The following is a 21,199-nucleotide window of genomic DNA, read 5'->3' on the forward strand; positions in this document are numbered from 1 at the left end:
CCTGGCTAGAGAATCTATATTTCAACACCTTTTAGACTACATCAAATTATAAAGTCAAACAACCTTCACGTTTTATTAATATTTTATTCACTATTTCATTTGACATTTACAGTTAGTATATCTATTACACAAGTTATGACGTCAACATTTATTATACTGCTATCTATCGTACATTACTACCTAAATTTAAATAACACCCCTGGAATCAAATAAGCAACTAATTTCTAACCCACTCAAACTGTTTTAAATGTGCTGATATATAATGGCTATATATTAAGAATGCCAGAAAAGTATTTAAAAACAGTATTTACTGTAAATTTAAAAAGTACTTTTATTTGAAAGCATGATTTCTTACTAGGGAATAACAATCAATCATGTCCAAGTTTTGTAGCAGTGAGCCTCCCATACTAAAGACTGTCTTTACATTACAGTTTTTTGCGCTATATATTCACAATAACATGAATTGATTTTCCTAAATGTTTATGCAAATTTTGGGTGGGTTTATACCTGAATCGGAATGTTTTTGGCAGACAAATTTGCATAATTATTGCAACAAAAAGCAAGTTGTTCATTTTACTCATATAAAGCTCTGTCTACACTATTAAACTTTATGTGACAAAAAAAAAGTGATGTGCCCATATATGGACACGATGATGTCATCTACCATATTTGGGCACATCACACTTCTTTTGTCAAACTAGTGACTATTGATAGTGTAGACAGAGCTTAAACCTCAAAGATAACCAATCAGTACATCAAACATATTACAAAGAAATATATAAAATGTATATTTTAAATAGAATGTATAAATAGAATGTATAAATAGAAACTACAATGTACCCGTAACTATGACAACCAAATAAGCGGAATATCGCTGAACTGCAGGTGCTTATTGATGATCAATTTAGTTAGCTCTGTGAAAATGAGGGTTGTTTGCAGTGTCTATATACCTAAACCCTACACTTTGGAATTTGTTAATGCAATTCTTTGGTTTTATATGTTTTTTTTTTGGAAAATGATAAATTTATATACACATTATGAAGAACAATAGATGGGGAAGGAGGTTGGATAGGTATTATACAGCATTTGTAAATATTAATATATTTATTATATATTATCAGTTGATGGACACCAGCTTTCTAAATTTATAAAACAATTATTTTATGTTTTAAAGTTAAAGTCCTAAATCTATGTTACTATTAAAAAGTGCACCTACTAATATTGTAACCTCTGACCCAAGAAAAATGCCCTATTTAAATATTTTAAGATTGATTGATTATTAGATGCACGTAAAAATCTATTTCGGCATTTTGGTGTCGCATTATACAGCAACAGAGCCCTTATCCTATTTCACAACATACAATATTCTCACGCTAAAACTTATTAAGTGTTGTTATATAAAAGTGTTAATTAAAAATATAAAACTGTAGTAGTACCTGTATAAATATAAGAAACATTTTAAAAGCAAGATGAGGTGTTAAATGAAAGCCTCTTGTAAAGTATAACAAATGTTGTGCATACAAAATTATGTAGAAACTGTACAAAGATTTAAAAAATAAATAGTAAAAAAATAAAGGCAATGTAATAAAATCAGCAAGTGGAGCATGTAGAAAGAATTATACATGTAGAAAGAATTATACACATAGTAATACTGTAACACCATAATAGAAGAATACTATTAATATACAAAACAGAAAGAAAAAACACACACACATACCCAAACAAAGCAAAACAAAAATGTACTGATATTAGTCTAGGCTGGTTTTAAAATAAATATTTCAGAAGTAAGGCCTTTAGGTGAGAAACCACCAATGACGTATAACTTATCTTCATGTTTTAAGGTGGTAGCTGAACTTCGACCTGCGGGACACTCAGGTCCGACCTCCCAGACACCAGTTGCAGGATTGTATACATTAGTGTCCTGAAATGGCTTTTTCTGTGGTCCTGTGAAATATATATAAATTAAAGATAAGTAATGGGTACCATACAACATGAATGTGTCTTTTCCCCTTGGCTGTGTCAAAATACACACTATCATGATTTTAACCCAACCCTTCTTCCCCTAGCCCTCAACAAAAATGCAGATGAACCTACCTAGTCCCCCAGATGCAATGACCAGACCAGATACCATACCTCCAGCAAAGTCTCCATGTCTACTGGGCATATCCTCCAATTTACTCCATTCTCCTATATACATAATGCGATGATGATTTGATAAATGATGAAATGGTAACACAAAACAATCTAACTTGAATTACAAATGTAATAACATACTGTAATTTGAATAAGATGATGATGATGATAAAAATGATGATGATAATGATGATAATAATAAAGATGATAATGATAAAGATGATGATGATGATGATAATGATGAGATTATAATGATAAAGATGATGATGATAATGATGAAAACGATATAGTTGAAAATATTGATAATTTTTAATAGACTGATAACTTTCAATATGATGATCTTTTGGAAAAAATTGAAAAATATGAAACTAGACTGTAGGGTGTTGCATGCAAAAGTTGCTGTTCACCTTTTTCAATATCATAAGCCTCAAATGTGCCAACAAATTGCATAGGATCCTGTTGGAGTCCACCATACGAGTATACATGTGTGTCGGTTGCAGTGTATGATGGGAAGACTCTCGGCTGGGGGATGTCCGCAAGTTTCACCCACGATGGAGTTGGTTTTTCTGCAAGGTCTAGCATTTCTACAACAGTACAGGCTGTTTTGCCTTTTCTTCCTCCTTTATCAAAAGAAAAATGGCATAATTAAATAAAAACTCAGATTTCTACAACACAACTACAGTAGTAACTATGGAATATTAGGAAGCTTTTGATTTGCGACGACATTGAAATGAATTTTCATGTTAATTCGTTGTGTGGGAAGTTGGGAGGCGTTTCCTCACTCACTCAACGCAGTTTGGATGGTTTCTAGGTCCACATGTCAAGTGACAACTCATTAATGCATAGGTCGTAGATCTTTGGTCTTCGCAAATTGAAAGTTTCCTCCGTATCATCGATGGCACTTACCAAACACATATAGTTTGTCACCTATTAGATGAGCAAATGCAGCATAGCGTGGAGTAGGCATGTCTGGCAGGGTCTGCCATAGATTCTTTTCAGTGTTAAAGACACGGCACTTCTCACTGGGTTCGGTGTTGGTCTTCATTCCTCCAATTACGATTATATTATTTTCTAAAAAAAAAAATATGATACTATGATAGCAATTTCACATTTTTTATATTTATTAATACAGTAATGATACACAAATGTATATAGCGCCAATTAAAAAAATTATCAAAGGCTCTGTGTGAGAACAAAGCAAGGTCAACAAAACTTCTAAAAAAGGTGTGTTTTTAAGTTTGTTATTTTAAAGGAAAGTAGATTTGCTGAATTATGAACAGAAAATGGTAACAAGATCCAAATATATTAATAATATAAATATGGGAAAATCTGAAAAAAAAGAGTAGTTTTCAATTGAGGCACAAATTTAAACCTTGATTATTCAAAGCTACTGTAGACTTACTATGGACACATGTTGCTACTCCCATCAGCTTCTCTTCAAGAGACTTTAAAGACATCCAGGTTTTCTTCTCAATGTCGTATGCATCCATGTTATCAAGAGGGCTCTGATTGGATGACACTCCACCAATCACGTAGATCTTATTGTTGACTGTGACCACTGCTGGCTGTGCCCTGCTGCAGGAAAGATTCAACAAACTTTGCCATTTCTTTTTCTTAGTGAGGTTAAGCGATTCGAAAGTGTCCAAAGGTTGGCCATCTTTATCACAGCCGCCAAGGACATACAGTTGGTTGTTGACAATGGCAGCGGATGAGAACGTTCGTTTCGTTCTCATAGGAGGGAGTGTTTCCCACTTAATGCTGGTGCATTTTGGTCTTGTAACTTCCGATGCTGCCATCATTAAACAAAGTCGTATTATTATTGGAAGGTGGGGTTTGACGTTTGCTGGTGGTGTGGTGCGCAGCTTATTCCATTCTACAATCTCTGAAATCATAACAATCAATCTGTCAATAAAAAAAATTAGGCCTAGCCAGTCGGGACACAGTGCAACTGATCCATCCCCGATATGCTCTTCTCCCGGCAACACATCAATGAAAAAAAAATTGCCTAGGGTAGGCCTATACCTCTCTAAAGAAGATTATATTAGGCCTAGCCTAGGTACGCCGGCCTAATAGCATGGTATGGAGTAAAAATCATTAATTCATATTATTCATAACGATTAAATAAAAGATATACCTGTTGCATTAGATAACAATTTAAATTCAAGGTACTATTAAATGTCAATTTATCTTTTGGAAATAACTTGTTATTTGTTACTTACGATGACCAACATTTACCTAGGCCTAAGCTGGCCTTTTTCGGGTTACCTAGGTAGGGGAAAGGATGACTTTCTCGCGGCGCCTCTGTGTCTCACGTTAATAACACAGTGCTTTTTTCTTATGTTTTTTAAACGCTCGTCTGTTATGGCGCCCTCTCTCGTTAAACTACAGACCAGTAACATTCTCAGATGGACCACACCCACCTACTCCTTACGTAATTTTAACGTTTATAAAATAATGAAGACCATTAAAGATATTGCCAATATTATAATGATTGGTGATGTTGACGATTTATGAGAATGTTAATTTAAAGTAAAATAAAAAAATAACTGTATTCATAAGTGATTAGTGATGGCAAATAATGGTTTTAATGATACACATGGGTATAGAATGATGATGGGATGATGAAGATAAAGAAAGGTTCTATAAGACATGATTTCCTTTTTTTAGTTTATTTCTAAATTATACTTGGCACATACTTTTTAAACAGTAGGCCTACAATAACTAACACAAATGTTTATCCATATTTATTATCTTTTTGTTCAAAACTTCCATTTCACAAAAAGAGGGGAAGAATGTGTAATTTTATGGCGTAGTTTTAAAGGATTTAATATTTTCCAATTTGGAGTTGGAGTTCCATAGTTTCTGTTGAAATCTTGGGGTATACGATCTGCAACCCGTTTCCTCATCAATGCAAACGTTGTGATAAGATTCACTTCTTTAGTTCTAAGCATCATCTCTCTGTTGGATCCTTTTGTTGGCCTTCGAACAGACGACATAACATCCAGATCTGTAAAATCCAGATCAATGCGGTTTCTAACACTGGTATCTACACCTCTGAAAACATCAGACGGTGTAGGAGATGAAGGGATGACAACTCTCTTTGATTTCCACTCAGATGGAGAAGTTCCCTTGTCTTTTCCAAGGATTCTAACCATTTTCCCAGTGATCTCACTGACTCTGGGAAGCGTCTTGCAATACTCTTGTGAACTTAATTCTTTATTATGTGTCGACAATAAATGTTCTCGGTTATGATAAATGCAATCCGGGTATTTACAATCATTCGGTGATAAACTACTATCACAGGACAAGTTTTTTGTCATATCACCTGGAAAGGTTTTCCTTCTAACGTGCGGAAAGTGAATATCGGGTGTCTCATTAAAAGTCACTTCACGTCGCAATCCGCTGCCATTTTTATCTCCACGCCTCAGACTACTTTTCCTACCCGATTCAATTTCACGATTTTCAGTTGATAGATCTTTGGATTTTAAATGTGAGTTTAATGCTTTCCTACCCCCCATCCCGACCATATGTTGTTCTTTCTGCCGTGGGGCACTGTTGCTAGGCAAATTATTACGCGCGCGTTGTGAATCTTCAAATTGTTTGATTGGCACATCGAGCGGACTGATACACGTGTCACCTCCATAATCAGAAACTTCATCAATCGTGTTGGCAGTCTGTGTGTCACTATGTCTAGAGGACTTTGCACTATCCTTTCGGAAGTCCTTTAAGGAAAGTCCTGACATTGACCAGTCATCTGTAATATACTCCCACGCGACCTTTGACTCTTTGAATCCAGCAACTGGTGAACTCAAACTGTTTAACTGAATGTCAGCAATGCGTTTTCCATTTGCGTCAAATTTGTAATAGGAGTCTATAAGTTTCGTTGCTACAGGAGTTTCTTTTCTTTCTCTTTTCTGAGTGTGGTCGACATTACCAAATGATCTGTCAGTCTCTTTAGCTGGTGATGACGTCGAGGTTTCTGGAAGACTATTACTTAGTGCGCTTTGTGTATTCCTTCTTATAATCTTCAATCGCTTAATTTCATCTTGATCTTTATTCAATTTCTCCAAGAATTTCTCAACTTCTACAACCTCTTTATCAATCTGAATAGTTCGTCTGTTCTTCTGATCATCAACAGACCGCAAGAGGCTAAACAACTGCGATTCATTTATCTTCTTCGCTCTCACTGTGTGCTGTAGTGTTTGTTTGTGACTCGCAAACTTAGCATCACGATTCGTAACTTTTGACGTTTCTCCATTTCGACTCATTTTCGGCTCAGACTACCTCTCATAATACTCTAATGAAGTTAAACAATCTCTAAAAATAAAACAGAATTTTACTTTATTATTGTTTTTTAACAAGACCATCAGTAAATAGGCCTAAACGCTGAAGACAAAAGCATAGGCCTACTTACCTTATCTGGTTCAGTAGGTCTACTGGTTTGTTTTCAGCTTATATACCAATTGTATTCCCAAACTGATCGTTAAAATATATAGTAGCGTTTTGTTTTTATACATTATAACATTCCAACCCTGACCCAAAATTACTGGAAGTATGTGAGAAATACAGCTCGTGTAAACAAATGAAATGTAATATGTACCTCGTAGATGAGTCTCTCCAAGGCAAATACATTTGACGAGATGATAAATAGTAATAATTTCATTGTATTTCAGGACTTTGTATCGACACGGAAATGACTGATTGTTTTATGATATAAACTTCTGGTTAACAAATAATTGTGATTGTATCTATAGATAAATCACCTGTAATTTCTACTTAATTGCCCAATAATAGTTCTGTTTGACCAAAGTCGGAAATGTTTATAGACACAATAAAAGATGATTTTCCTATCAACGAACATTTGTGAAATGCATAAACTAAATGCATGCAAAAGACCCGTAGATATGAGTACACTTAATTTAAGCTCGGTTAGTCGTTATTGGTCAAATTACTTGCGTTACGCAAGTAATTTTAACTGTAGTGCGGCTGGGATGTGGTTAAATGTATTTAGAGAAACATTTCTTTGACTGAAAAGTATTAAATCGAGGTCTACTTAATTAATTTTCGTCCTATAAAAAATATCATTCGTCTCCCAAGATATGATAGGGCTTATACTATGTAGAGCTATCTCAAGAAACCATTAGTGAAGGGGATGTTAAAACTAAGCAAATAATAGTTTAATACTTACCAACGTATTTTGAATAAATCGTTTTAAATTTCCTATTTTTGTGTAAATATCATAGTAGACGAAGTATAAGAAGTACACATCATTCCAAACATTATACCTGTTTGATCACGTTCATCATTGTACATTTGTTTCAATGACACTATGACAACTGGAAGATTCGTTAATAATGAATGAATAGAACAAAGGCTGAAGACACAATTGGTACTTAAGTACCCATTCACACTTGGTATGTACTGCAGCACAGTAGCAAATAAGATTATCTCTAATACTATTAGTTATCATCGTACACATTAACAAGACCTAATGACCTGTTGTAAAGCTCTGTCTACACCACCAAACTAGTTTGACAAAAAAATGTGATGTGCTCATATATGGACATGATGATGTCATATCACTACCATATTTGGGCATATCACTACCATAAGTGGGCACATCACACTTTTTTGTCAAACTAGTTTGATAGTGTAAATCCAGAGCTTAAGTCTCAATAATCAAGCTATACACTGTACTGCTATGATTATGTATTTATTATATTTCATATATATCATATAATATTTTAAAAAATTACATGTTCTATCTGTTGACATTTTAAAATTTAATTTGATACAATGATTATTTTTCTTTTTTAAGTGCAAATAAGTGAATTATGTCCGCTTCACAGTTTATAGTCCTTGTAAATTTTCTGGCCTAATACTAATATTTTTAATACATAGTTTAAAAATAAAACTTTTAAAAATTAAGTAATTAAAATCAGACACAAGAAAGTTGTTCACGTTCACTAAAATCAAGGCAGCATCTATTTTCAAATGCTACTATATTAGACACTACATAAGTGTTGTCAATGTTAAAAATGTCAACTTTTGATGTGCATTCGGTGCCTTGGATGCTGGTTTGATCTGCCAAATTGCAAGATAGAAAGGTTTTAGTAGTTGGTACTTCGAATCTTGTGTATTGGTATATGTTTCATGTCAGCCCAATGATCTTTTGAGAAATCCCACAGATAAAAGTCAACTATAACAGCGTTCAAGTTTCTATCCTCCACTTCTTTGTCACCTTGTTTTTGTCGAATCTTGTCAATTATCAACTGTTCAACAAAAAAAACAAACAAAAAATTGCACAAATAAAATAAATAAAAACACAGGTCAAGCATTATCTCTCTCTCTCTGCAACAGTCTCCTTTCTATTTTATACTATTCAATATTTTTAAACACAAATGATTTCTTGTACCTCTACAGCCCAAATAGAATTTCCTCGGATTTCCACTTCAAGATCTTCTCCTGGTGTAAATAGTCTAGACGATTTTAAATCGTCCATGAGGGCAGCAGAATACTCTAAGACTCCTAAGTAGTTCAGAACTTGAGGAACTCTAAAAGTAATAGAGTATATAACTTTGTTACGAAAATAGCTGAACTTTGAACTTTCAAGACAAAACACTAGGCAAAAAAAAAAAACTGATAAAGAATTCTGTTATACTTGCCTATAGTCTGCAAACATTGTAAGGGAGGAAATATCATGAAACTTGCCATATCCCTCACCCTCAAAACAAGCCCAAATATCTGCCACTAAGATTTGTGCTCTCTTCAATAAAGATACTGAAATGCAATGCAAACAATTTAAATTCTCATCCAAAATAGTGTCGCTCTGGAGGAAACAAATGTCACTTACACTAAAAATAGTAAAATATTAACTGTGTCAATCAAGGTATTCAGATTGTACAAGTTGTCTCATCAATGACTAGTTCCCTTTTTTGCTAGATTGAGCTGACCTAATGCATTTGAGAAATAAGGTATATACAGAGACATAACAATATTTAGTAAATGTTTTCAATCAACTTACCTTTCTTCCCCTTGAATTCAGCATAGTCTCTAAAACAAGGGAAATTTTCTATGACTATATCAAGAAGTTTTTCAACACTATTGTCACACTGTTCAAGACATCTTACAAAACTTCCATCAAATTTCTAAACATAAAATATTAGTAGTTTTTCAATATTATTGTGCGAAATTTGTATGACACCCAAGCCACAAAACATGCAAGTTGTGCCATAGGCATTGATGGCATATATGGATTGAATAAGAGATATTCAAATATATAAAGCAAACTTACCTCAACTAAGATTTGTCCAACTTCATGTAAATGCTGCAGTCGTTTCTCCAGCAGTGGTATATTAGTGTCAGTAACTGATCGGAAGATGTACTGTAACTTATCAAGACCGATAGTACTATAGTATGACGGAGTCGTAATTGGTATTCCGTCCTTAGAAAAAATTTGAAAATAGAAAGTAGTTTTTTTAATATTTTAACCTCTATATTTTCACTAATTGTTGTAAGATGTACACATGTGACTTGCCTCCAGTGCCCGCTTGAGGGCAGCACATAGTGACCAGTATCCACTGTGTTTTTCATTGTTGTAATCTACCAAAAATCTTTTCTCATTTGTCTCGGACCAAAATGAGAAATTCAAGGTGTCGATTACAAATATCCTGAGAAAAATAAAAAACCAAAAGAAAAAGTTGTGTAAGTACATATGATTATTAACTGGGTTGGTTGGTTGTGCTGATTATTGTGTTTGCTCAGGGAGACATCTCCCTGGTTTGCCAAAATGGTGGTAAGTAGGGTTGAGATCTTTCAGTAGAACCATGCTAAAAGGGTCTAGGCGACAATATCCATTTTATACATACTTCTTTGTCACTCCAGTGGATCCAATATGTTGGAAACCACCACTACACCAACCAATCAACTGTTTCTTTTTTTTTTATTGTCACTCCGGTGGATCCAATATGTTTGAAACCACCACTACACCAACCAATCAACTGTTTTTTTTTTTATTGTCACTCCGGTGGATCCAATATGTTTGAAACCATCACTACCTACCAATCAACTGTTTCTTGTTTTATTGTCACTCTGGTGGATTCAACATGTTTGAAACCACCACTACCTACCAATCAACTGTTTCTTGTTTTATTGTCACTCCGGTGGATCCAACATGTTTGAAACCACCACTACCTACCAATCAACTGTTTCCTTTTCCATTTTCTGTGGATGCAGGCTGTGTTGTTTCCATGCTTTAATGCTGTACTCACAGTTATGTAGCTTTTCGCCAATCTAAGTAAACAAACATGAAATTAAAAATAGTTAAATATGGAAGAAGGGGACAGAGAGGTATGCTTTAATTTTAATTTTGTTACATACTATGTCAGCAACTTTATCAACACCCTTGTTGTTAATCTTCACTTCTGAGCTGTTGTCAGAAATAAACTTTGCAGATTGTCTTGGTGATAAAACTGAGTGGCTCATCTTCTTCTTTCTCTGTTACAAACAGTAGTTTATCGTTTTAGTAAAAGATACTAAAATAGTTCTGGTTTTTAGCTATTAATAATTGTATATACACATTTGTAATTTGTAGGTCCATGGTTAGAACATGGAGGTAAAAAATATTACATATAAAATTATTTTTACCTCCATGGTTAGAACATGGGAAAAACTACGTTTGTCTGTTAGGATTCTTGAAGCGTATCCCTCTTATTACCAGTAATAATAAGTAAGTACACTTACTGTTATCTAAGCCTTTAAATGGACGGCTAACTTTAATATAACTGGTCGCCAGGCTAGGCCAAAAGCTAGGCTACTATCCTAGGGCTAGGGCCTATTACCTATATATTATAGGCTATAATAATAATAATATGTATAAATATAATTCCAGTTAGCTAAAATGTATGTTAGGTAGCGAGCCTGGCATTTGTAAAGAGAGGCTTTAAAGGCATTTAAATAGGCGGATTTTACTGTTTATATCATTACTATTTTACTGGATTTATTATAATTTAATGAAAACCAGTAGGCCAGGCCTCCTTACCAGTTCAACGGAGTTGTCAACACGAACACAACATACATCACATCACACGTGCCTCTTGCTCGATCAACCGTATAATTATGTAAACATTAGTTATTGAGGGCGCTGTCTGGATATTCTCATGAATATTCATTTTACAGCGATGACGTCACTAGAAATTTGCGCCCCCAAGCGGTTAACAATTTCAGATTTTGTTTGCCATTTCTATCTATTTATGTAATAACAATAAATTATGTATGTGTTTTAGAATGTTAATTTTTATTAATTTTCACACTATTTGTTGTCACAATTTTTCTACTAGGCTAGGCCTACATATCGAGTCACTTAAAGATATATCGTCCTCCTAAAATTAGTTTTTTTGTTGTTGATGCCATTTAAATGTCCCATAATAGTTATTCACTTTGACCAAAAATTTGGATCGAAAAAGAAAATATTTACCTAGAAACTGTAATTTAAAGCAAAAATAGTCAAATTGGCTGCTAGCCAATGTGTTTTTTGGTAAATTAAACTGTTTTGTCTTTTTAAGTGAAAACTTCTTTTCTGTTGAAGTAATTAACTTTATTAAAACCACAAATGCCTATTCAAAATCTGATTTATTAATCTTTTTGGAGGACATACAACTATTATTATGTACAATATAAGATAGATAATAATCATTATTATAATAATAAAAAAGACATTACATTAAATACATTCCTTAAAGTTAAATTAAAAGAATTGGCCGCTATTGAACAATTCAACACGGGACAGTACATTATACAAATATATGTCAGAATAGAATAGCCTACTACGAAATAAATTCACCAAGAAAGATCTTATTTTCCAATTAGTTTATAAAACTTTTGTTTAAAAGCCTTGCGGAATCCTGTGTGCGATATTCCATATACAAAAGGATTCAAACTGGAATTCATATACCCGGCTGAAAGGCTAAAATAGAACAAAATGGTGCACCGTAAATGCTCAAATGGAACATTGAAATTTGCAATACAAAAACATGTATACGGTAGCACAGAAATGCTAAATACTATAAGCATAATTACGGTTATGCGTGTCGCTTTTAAGTCGTTTTTAACATTTGAACTTTGACCTGATGTAATTCTACGTGATATTATCCACGCTTCTTTATATATTCGTAAGTGACAATATATAACAGCTAAATAAATGGAAACTGTTGCGAGAACAACAAATATAAAATGATCTTTTACAGTGAAAATATTAAAAATGAAAACTAACATAACGATAGAAAAGTAGATAATCCAAATGGATATTAAAAATATACATATAGATCTATTATAAACTTTACTTGTGTATAAAAATGGGTATAAGATTGCCATATATCGTTCAGCCGCCATGATTAGATGATGGAGCAGTGAAAAGGATATAAAGGTGAACCCTGATATGTAAGTCAACCAACCAGTAACAGTGTCAGAATCGAATAATTGTCCTGTTCCGCCCCATTCAATGAGTACCCACACACCCCAAAAACCAGTCAAAATGTCCACCACTGACATACTGACAAGAATCATGTTACAAGGTGTTTGAAGAACGTAGTGTAGTCTTAACAGTGTAAATCACAAACATGTTTCCGATTAAAATTAAGCATGTTATGATGATGTAGAACAAGTAGAAATGTAAAGTAAATTCACACGCATATGTTGTAGTGTTTAACATTTTGAGGTATTATTACTTCCTTGATCTTCAAGTTTGGGCTGAATACTCTTGCTTCAAGTGAAAGTTAAAATGTAGACTACCCTTGTTTGTTTTATCTGAATACTCTTGCTTCAAGCTACCAGACGGCATTTACTGAAATATCATCTTTACCACTCATGTGGTACTGAACATTGACAAAGACATTATCACTGGACGTTCGCAAAGATTTCTCTTTGAAGAAAATCAGAAATATAGTTACAAAGCAGTGGAAAATCTTGATACCAAGTCTAAACTGATGCTCCTTAAAATTGTTTATGATGGTACGATCAAAACTACTTTTGCCTGCATACTTTTACTCCAAAAATAATCTGGTATCTTCCGTAACACAGTCGCATAATGATGTAACTCACAATCATTCGAGGATTTGAGAATGTTTAGTTTTTCTGTGGAAACTTGAAGGCTCTTTTTCCACAAACCAACACACACCGTACTCATCAACCTCTTGTGCAACTATGGCGTAAAAGTTATTGTACTAATAATAGTATCCACTCAAATTACACGTCACGACATGATTGAGTTAATTTTAGTATTGACTGACTGACAATACTTCAGTGTAGAATTCAACATACCTATCATTTTTAAAATTAAAACGGATATTACCTGTCACTTTCAGTAAATTAAAGATACATATGCAAACTTTCAATAATTATTATATAATGGAGTAAAATATCTTCAGTTAAAATATCTTATTACCTACTTCGGTAATATCTATCGTCAACTTGTTGTATGGTGTCTGAGATGTCAAACAAAACAACACTAAAGGCATATAATCAATGTATACCGCAGGCATAACTGTCATCTTCATATAAATTGTTAATAAGTCTATGTTTTTTATGTTCTTCATTATGTTTCTTTCATCATATTCATCAATATTATTGATTGATGCTGTCACTTGAAAATATAAATTTCGATCACATTATTCTATTATGTTTGCCTCAATGCACATTATTTTGTTTTTTGAAAAGTCTATGAAAGATTGCTTTAAATGCAAAACGAAATTGTGAATGTGATATTCCATAGATAACTGGGTTGGTAGCACTGTTAGTGTACAGTAACATCATCGTAACGTAAAACGTTGTCTGACAACGAAACTCTTCAAAAGGTGTAGACAGATTAACAGCAAAAAAACATGATAATGGTACAACACAGATACTAAATATACCGAGTATAATACACGTTATTCTTGCTGCTTTAAATTCATTTTTAACTCCCTGAGTTTGTAGGCCTACTGATGCAATTCGTCGCGATGCTTTTTGAGCTTCTATAAAAATTCGCAAATGACAGAATATTACGATTACATAGAATACTACGAAGGTAATGCAATTTAACATAAGTGTATTCTTAGATGATAAGACAGTAGTGAGAATAATAGAAGCAATGCACAAGTAACTTATCCATATGACGAATAAGACGACAACAATTGTTTTATTGTCGATTTTATTTGTATACAGGAATGGATAAAAAATGGCAAAGTACCGCTCACCTGCCAATATTAGATGATGAAGTATAGTCAATGTGATCGCAGAAGACCCTAACATATATAACCACCAGCCATTCTTAGATTTCAAATCATATAACTGTCCTGTTAATACCCATTCAATTAAAACTGCGATTCCTAAAAAGCCAATTAAAATATCCGCTAAAGAAATACTTATAAGAACCATGTAACATGGCTTCTGAAGAGTGTGCGTAGCATACACGGCATAAACGACTAAAATGTTTCCAATTAGAATTACTAATGTGATTAAACAAGCAAAAGCAAAAAATTCAACTGAAAAGTCGCACTCGGTATAGGTTGTGTTAGACATGCCTTTTAGTCTATCTTAACATCGAGGATCGAAACGTCACAAATAAAATAAAAAATCTTGATGGAAACGATCAACAATTTTATAAATCACGTCATTACTGTTTAGACTATTGGTCGATAAAGCTGGTTGAACTTATATTATTATGTTTACAAATGATAAGTGCACATGCGTGAGTTTTTGCTACCACTTAAAACAACTGATGAAGCGTTGACATAAAATTCGATCAAACACGGTTTAAATTTCGTTTTGCTTAATTATAGTTATTAGTTGTATCACTCACTATCTAGTTCTTTGGACATCACACGTCAATCAAAACAGATAATAATTTTGACATCATAATAAATGATTCCTTCTTTGATCGTCTTCTTCTATATACTCATTAAAAACTGCTGGCACACACAAGATGTTTGATCTAAATTAAATTTGCGAATAAACTAGCTGGTCCCTGTGTATTGCACAATTCTTACCCACGTCTCACACAATGTTTTCACCTCTTTCACTTATTACAAATGTCGTATATTACGATCATCAACGAAGTATTAAGTCCCATAACTCAGTAAAATGTATAGCTTAAGTGCCGGAATCTGTTTCCTTTCTACAACTTTAAAATAATTACTTTAAAAGCAGAACGAAATTTTGAATGAGCTATTCCATAGACAACTGGATTGGTAACACTGTTCATGTAAGTAAACAACATAGTAACGTAAAACATTATCTGACAACGAAACTCTTCAAAAGGTGTAGACAGATTTACAGCAAGAAAACAAGATAGTGGTACAATACAAATGCTAAACACACCAAGTATAATACACGTTATTCTAGCCGCTTTAAATTCATTTTTGACTTCTCGAGTTTGTAGGCCCACTGATGCAATTCGTCGCGATGCTTTTTGAGCTTCTATAAAAATTCGCAAATGAAAGAATGTTACGATTACATAAAAAGATGTCAAGGTAATTAAACCTAATAAAAATATGTTTTTATGTGTTAAAAATGTAGCAAACATAATAGGACAAGTTGTCAAGTAACTTATCCATATGACAAATAAGATGACAACAGTTGTTTTATTGTCGATTTTGTTTGTATACAGGAATGGATAGAAAATAGCAAAGTACCGTTCACTTGCCAATATAAGATGATGACTTAGAGTCAATGTAATTGATATACATCCTAACATATATAACCACCAGCCAACTTTTGATTCCAAGTTATATAACTGACCTGTTAGTAGCCATTCAATTCCAATTGCGATTCCTACCAAACCTGTCAGAATATCCGCCAAAGACATACTTGCAAGAACCACGTAGCAGGGTTTCTGCAGCGCTCGTGTGGAACACACGGCGTAAACAACCAACATGTTTCCAATCAGAATTAATATTGTAGTTACAGAATAAATAATAAAAAATCCAATCGCAAAGTCACACTCGGTAGTAGTTGTGTTGGACATCTTTTTAAAACTTTGATGAGTTTTATAAAAACACAACATGAAAAAAATCTTGATGGAAACGATCAACAGTTTCATAAATAACATAATTACTGCATAGGTTATCGGTCGATGAAGCTGATAGAACTTAGTTTTATCTTTACAAATGACTCGGGTGCACATGCGCGAGTTTTCCAACAAAACCATGACCTATGTCGCGTTGTGATTAAATTCGCTCAAACACGGTTTAAATTTTGTTTTGCTTAATTAGTTGTATCACTCACTATCTAGTTCCTTAAACATCACACGTCAATCAAAACAGTTTTATCATTTTGACATCATAATAAATGATTCCTTCTTCGATTTTTTTCTTCTATATGCTTATCAAAAACTGCTGCGCTACCGATACACTAACAAACATGTGGCACACACAAGCTGATTGATTTAAATGACATTTGCGGATGAACTAGCTGGTCCTTGTGTATTGCACACTTCTTACCCACGTTTCACAAAATGTTTTCACTTATTTCACTTATTGCAAATCAACGAATTATTAAGTCCCATAACTCAGTAAAATGTATAGCTTAAGTGCCGGAATCTGTTTCCTTTCTACAACTTTAAAATAATTGCTTTAAAAGCAGAACGAAATTGTGAATGAGCTATTCCATAGACAACTGGATTGGTAACACTGTTCATGTAAGTAAACAACATAGTAACGTAAAACATTATCTGACAACGAAACTCCTCAAAAGGTGTAGACAGATTTACAGCAAGAAAACAAGATAGTGGTACAATACAAATGCTAAACACACCAAGTATAATAAACGTTATTCTAGCCGCTTTAAATTCATTTTTTACTTCTTGAGTTTGTAGGCCCACTGATGCAATTCGTCGCGATGATTTTTGAGCTTCTATAAAAATTCGCAAATGAAAGAATATTACGATTGCATAAAATGATGTGAGGGTAATTAAACCTAATAAAAGTATGTATTTATGTGTTAAAAATGTAGCATACATAATAGGACAAGTTGTCAAGTAACTTATCCATACGACGAATAAGATGACAACAGTTGTTTTATTGTCGATTTTGTTTGTATAAAGAAACGGATAGAAAATAGCAAAATATCGTTCACTTGCCAATATAATATGATGACTTAGAGTCAATGTAATCGCCATAGATTCTAACGTATATAACCACCAGCCAACTTTTGATTCCAAGTTATATAACTGACCTGTTAGTAGCCATTCAATTCCAATTGCGATTCCTACCAGACCTGTCAGAATATCCGCCAAAGACATACTTGCAAGAACCACGTAACATGGTTTTTGCAGCGCTCGTGTGGCATACACGACATAAACAACCAACATGTTTCCAATTAAAATTAATATTGTAGTTACAGAATAAATAATAAAAAATCCAATCGCAAAGTCACACTCGGTAGTAGTTGCGTTGGACATCTTTTTAAAACTTTGATGAGTTTTATAAAAACACAATATGAAAAAACATCTTGATGGAAACGATCAACAGTTTCATAAATAACATAATTACTGCATAGGTTATCGGTCGATGAAGCTGATAGAACTTAGTTTTATCTTTACAAATGACTAGGGTGCACATGCGCGAGTTTTCCAACAAAACCATGACCTGTGTCGCGTTGTGATTAAATTCGCTCAAACACGGTTCAAATTTCGTTTTGCTTAATTATAGTTATTAGTTGTATCACTCACTATTTAGTTCTTTGGACATCACACGTCAATCAAAACAGTTTTATCATTTTGACATCATAATAAATGATTCCTTCTTCGATCGTCTTCTTCTATATGCTTATCAAAAACTGCTGCGCTACCGATACACTAACAAACATGTGGCACACACAAGCTGCTTGATTTAAATGACATTTGCGGATGAACTAGCTGGTCCTTGTGTATTGCACACTTCTTACCCACGTTTCACACAATGTTTTCACTTATTTCACTTATTACAAATGTCGATCATCAACGAATTATTAAGTCTCATAACTCAGTAAAATGTATAGCTTAAGTGCCGGAATATGTTTCCTTTCTACAACTTTAAAATAATTACTTTAAAAGCAGAACGAAATTGTGAATGAGCTATTCCATAGACAACTGGATTGGTAACACTGTTCATGTAAGTAAACAACACAGTAACGTAAAACACTATCTGACAACGAAACTCTTCAAAAGGTGTAGACAGATTTACAGCAAGAAAACAAGATAGTGGTACAATATAAATGTTAAAAACACCAAGTATAATACACGTTATTCTTGCCGCTTTAAATTCATTTTTGACTTCTCGAGTTTGTAGGTCCACTGATGTAGGCCTAAGTCGTCGCGATGCTTTTTGAGCTTCTATAAAAATTCGCAAATGACAGAATATTACGATTACATAAAATGATGTGAGGGTAATTAAACCTAATAAAAATATGTATTTATGTGTTAAAAATGTAGCATACATAATAGGACAAGTTGTCAAGTAACTTATCCATATGACGAATAAGATGACAACAGTTGTTTTATTGTCGATTTTGCTTGTATAAAGAAACGGATAGAAAATAGCAAAATATCGTTCACTTGCCAATATAATATGATGACTTAGCGTCAATATAATCGCTATAGATTCTAACGTATATAACCACCAGCCAACTTTTGATTCCAAGTTATATAACTGACCTGTTAGTAGCCATTCAATTCCAATTGCGATTCCTATCAAACCTGTCAGAATGTCCGCCAAAGACATACTTGCAAGAACCATGTAACAGGGTTTCTGCAGCGCTCGTGGGGTACACACGGCGTAAACAACCAACATGTTTCCAATTAAAATTACTATTGTCATTAAACAAAAAATAATACAAAATCCGAACGCAAAGTCACACACAGTAGTAGTTGTGTTGGACATCTTTTTAAACAATTTTAATGAGTTTTATTCACAAGACGAAATGAAAAATCATCTTGATGGAAACGATCAACATGTTTATAAATCACATAATTACGATCGCAAAGGTAGTAGTTGTGTTGGACATTGAGTATGTTTCAAATGTTACATTAACAACACGCAATGAAAAATGATCTTGATGAAAATTATCAGCAGTTTTATCAATCACAGCATCAGTGTTTAATAGGCTAGTTGTCGATGGAGCTGGTTGAAATTATTCTTATGTCTACAACTGATAAATGCACATGTGCGAGTTTCTGCTACAACCGACGACTCGTTGTGATAATTCAAACACGGTGTAAATTTCGTTTTTCTTAATTAGTTCTATCACTAGTTACTAGTTATTTGAAGCATCACACGCCAATCAAAACAACAGATAATAAATATTGACAAGGTGAATCATTTTCGATTGTCTTCTTAATTGCTATCCTCAATCGGCTAATCTAAAATGTTGCACTGCCGAATGAGTAATAAAACGTGGCACAGGTGAAGTTATTGCATTGAATGGAAAGGAAACTAGCTGGTCCTCGCGTATCGCTCGAAATTACCCGTGCTCCACGTTCACCGAGGATAATGCATTCTGATCATTAATACGAATACGAGGAATGTTCGTAAATAAACAGAAGTGTAATTAAACCATCATATGAGGTAAATAAAACTACTTCTTAATTCTTTACTGTAAACTGTACACACCACCCGCAATTACATACCATCCGCAATTATAAAGAAAAAATGTGTTAAACTATACATTTGAAAAATACTATGTTATTAATATATAGTCTTTCCGTTTTTTACAAAATTTTAAAAATTGCTTTAAAAGCAGAACGAAATTGTGAATATGCTATTCCATAGATAATTGGATTGGTAACACTGTTCATAAAAGATAACAGCACAGTGATGTAATACATTGTCTGGCAATGATAGTCTTCAAAAGGTGTCGACAAGTTGACAGCGAAAAAACAAGGTAATGGTACAACACAAATGCTAAAAACACCAAGTATAATACACGTTATTCTAGCCGCTTTAAATTCATTTTTTACTTCTCGAGTTTGTAGGCCCACTGATGCAATTCGTCGCGATGATTTTTGAGCTTCTATAAAAATTCGCAAATGACAGAATATTACGATTACATAAAATGATGTCATTGTAATTAAAATTGACATAACTATGTTTTTTGGTGTAAAAACAGTAGCGAACAAAATAGGAGAAAGACATAGGGAAGTAATCCAATTTATCAATAAGAAAACAACAGTTGTTTTATTGTCGATTTTGTTTGTATACAAGAATGGATAGAAAATAGCAAAATATCGTTCACCAGCCAATATAAGATGATGCATTAAAGTAAATGAAAATAAACTAGACATTAACATGTAAAACCACCAGCCGGACTCTGATTGTAGATTATAAAACTGACCTGTTAGTAGCCATTCAATGTTAACTGCGATTCCTACCAGACCTGCCAGAATGTCCGCCAAAGACATACTTGCAAGAACCACGTAACATGGTTTTTGAAGAGCTCGTGTGATATACACGACATAAACAACCAACATGTTTCCAATTAGAATGAATATTGTGTTTAAACAAGAAATAACAAAAAATCCGATCGCAAAGTCACACTCAGTACCACCGGTAGGCCTACCTGTTTTGTTGAACATATTTTTTTCCGAATTCGACACTTATATTTTGAATTATTCTCGCACATGTGATGAACTTATAAAATCCCAGTGAATGAAAGTATCTTGGAATTGTGTTTAAACGTCACACCCATTAATGTTTTGCTATGGTAACTGGTTAGTCGTCGTTTCTTTATAAGATCATGGTTATTTTATTTTAAATTTTACTTATGAATAACCTATAATATTTTCTTCGATTTTAGCTTCACTTATTACATACAAAATGTGAGCTAACATGCGACTTTTAAAACCCGATTTTGATCAAATCGTTTCCAATGTAACTATTGCAACGATAATGCTTGTAATGAATCCAAACAAATACATATTGGTTAGCTACGTTAATTTGTGTTATCACTCACTTGTCAAATATCGATCAAAAATCTAGTTCTTAAGGACGTGAAACGCCAATCATCAAAACAACGATTATCATTATTGACATTATAATATTATTTCGTTTTCTGTATT

At 33.4% G+C, this 21,199-nt stretch overlaps 3 protein-coding genes across 6 annotated transcripts; all 3 read right to left on the minus strand.

Annotated features, from left to right (window-relative positions):
- Positions 1-64: 64 nt before the first annotated feature.
- Positions 65-4,491, minus strand: LOC144855889 (alpha-scruin-like). Of its 2 annotated transcripts, none has more exons than XM_078713844.1 (6): positions 4,353-4,491; positions 3,536-4,015; positions 3,040-3,204; positions 2,541-2,753; positions 2,095-2,187; positions 65-1,944 (listed from the first exon to the last, which is right to left on the minus strand). In XM_078713844.1, exons 2-6 carry the CDS (start codon positions 3,930-3,932, stop codon positions 1,754-1,756), a joined length of 1,059 nt encoding a protein of 352 aa, XP_078569970.1. In that variant the 5' UTR covers positions 3,933-4,015; positions 4,353-4,491; the 3' UTR covers positions 65-1,753. The 2 variants fall into 2 exon arrangements, with proteins under 2 accessions (XP_078569970.1, XP_078569971.1); XM_078713845.1 differs by having other exon boundaries at positions 4,369-4,405.
- A 332-nt stretch (positions 4,492-4,823) lies between these two features.
- On the minus strand, positions 4,824-6,438 carry LOC144855773 (uncharacterized). The gene has a single exon (XM_078713699.1). The coding sequence runs from the start codon at positions 6,399-6,401 to the stop codon at positions 4,893-4,895; it is 1,509 nt and encodes a 502-aa protein (XP_078569825.1). The 5' UTR covers positions 6,402-6,438; the 3' UTR covers positions 4,824-4,892.
- Positions 6,439-7,830: 1,392 nt separating this feature from the next.
- LOC144855537 (queuosine 5'-phosphate N-glycosylase/hydrolase-like) lies at positions 7,831-11,274 on the minus strand. Of its 3 annotated transcripts, none has more exons than XM_078713431.1 (9): positions 11,174-11,274; positions 10,513-10,629; positions 10,331-10,425; positions 9,671-9,803; positions 9,428-9,577; positions 9,158-9,281; positions 8,805-8,913; positions 8,549-8,693; positions 7,831-8,405 (listed from the first exon to the last, which is right to left on the minus strand). In XM_078713431.1, the coding sequence occupies exons 2-9, from the start codon at positions 10,615-10,617 to the stop codon at positions 8,244-8,246; spliced, it is 1,023 nt and encodes a 340-aa protein (XP_078569557.1). In that variant the 5' UTR covers positions 10,618-10,629; positions 11,174-11,274; the 3' UTR covers positions 7,831-8,243. The 3 variants fall into 3 exon arrangements, with proteins under 3 accessions (XP_078569557.1, XP_078569558.1, XP_078569559.1); XM_078713432.1 differs by lacking the exon at positions 11,174-11,274 and adding an exon at positions 11,119-11,155; XM_078713433.1 differs by lacking the exon at positions 11,174-11,274 and adding an exon at positions 10,876-10,914.
- Positions 11,275-21,199: the final 9,925 nt, after the last annotated feature.

Source organism: Antedon bifida, chromosome 11 (assembly GCF_963402885.1).
Source record: "Antedon bifida chromosome 11, ecAntBifi1.1, whole genome shotgun sequence".
NCBI classification, from domain to species: domain Eukaryota; kingdom Metazoa; phylum Echinodermata; class Crinoidea; order Comatulida; family Antedonidae; genus Antedon; species Antedon bifida.

Bases quoted from the DNA above. Each gene is read 5' to 3' on its own strand.
- LOC144855889 (XM_078713844.1), bottom strand. From the start codon at position 3,932: ATGATGGCAGCATCGGAAGTTACAAGACCAAAATGCACCAGCATTAAG. The intron at 3,205-3,535 runs GTAAGTCTACAG...TTTTTTTTTTAG, and splicing joins AGTAGCAACATGTGTCCATA to AAAATAATATAATCGTAATT. The intron at 1,945-2,094 runs GTAGGTTCATCT...TATATTTCACAG, and splicing joins CATTGCATCTGGGGGACTAG to GACCACAGAAAAAGCCATTT.
- LOC144855773 (XM_078713699.1), bottom strand. From the start codon at position 6,401: ATGAGTCGAAATGGAGAAACGTCAAAAGTTACGAATCGTGATGCTAAG.
- LOC144855537 (XM_078713431.1), bottom strand. From the start codon at position 10,617: ATGAGCCACTCAGTTTTATCACCAAGACAATCTGCAAAGTTTATTTCT. The intron at 9,578-9,670 runs GCAAGTCACATG...ATTTTTTCTAAG, and splicing joins CCCTCAAGCGGGCACTGGAG to GACGGAATACCAATTACGAC. The intron at 8,914-9,157 runs GTAAGTTGATTG...ATTGCATTTCAG, and splicing joins TGAATTCAAGGGGAAGAAAG to TATCTTTATTGAAGAGAGCA.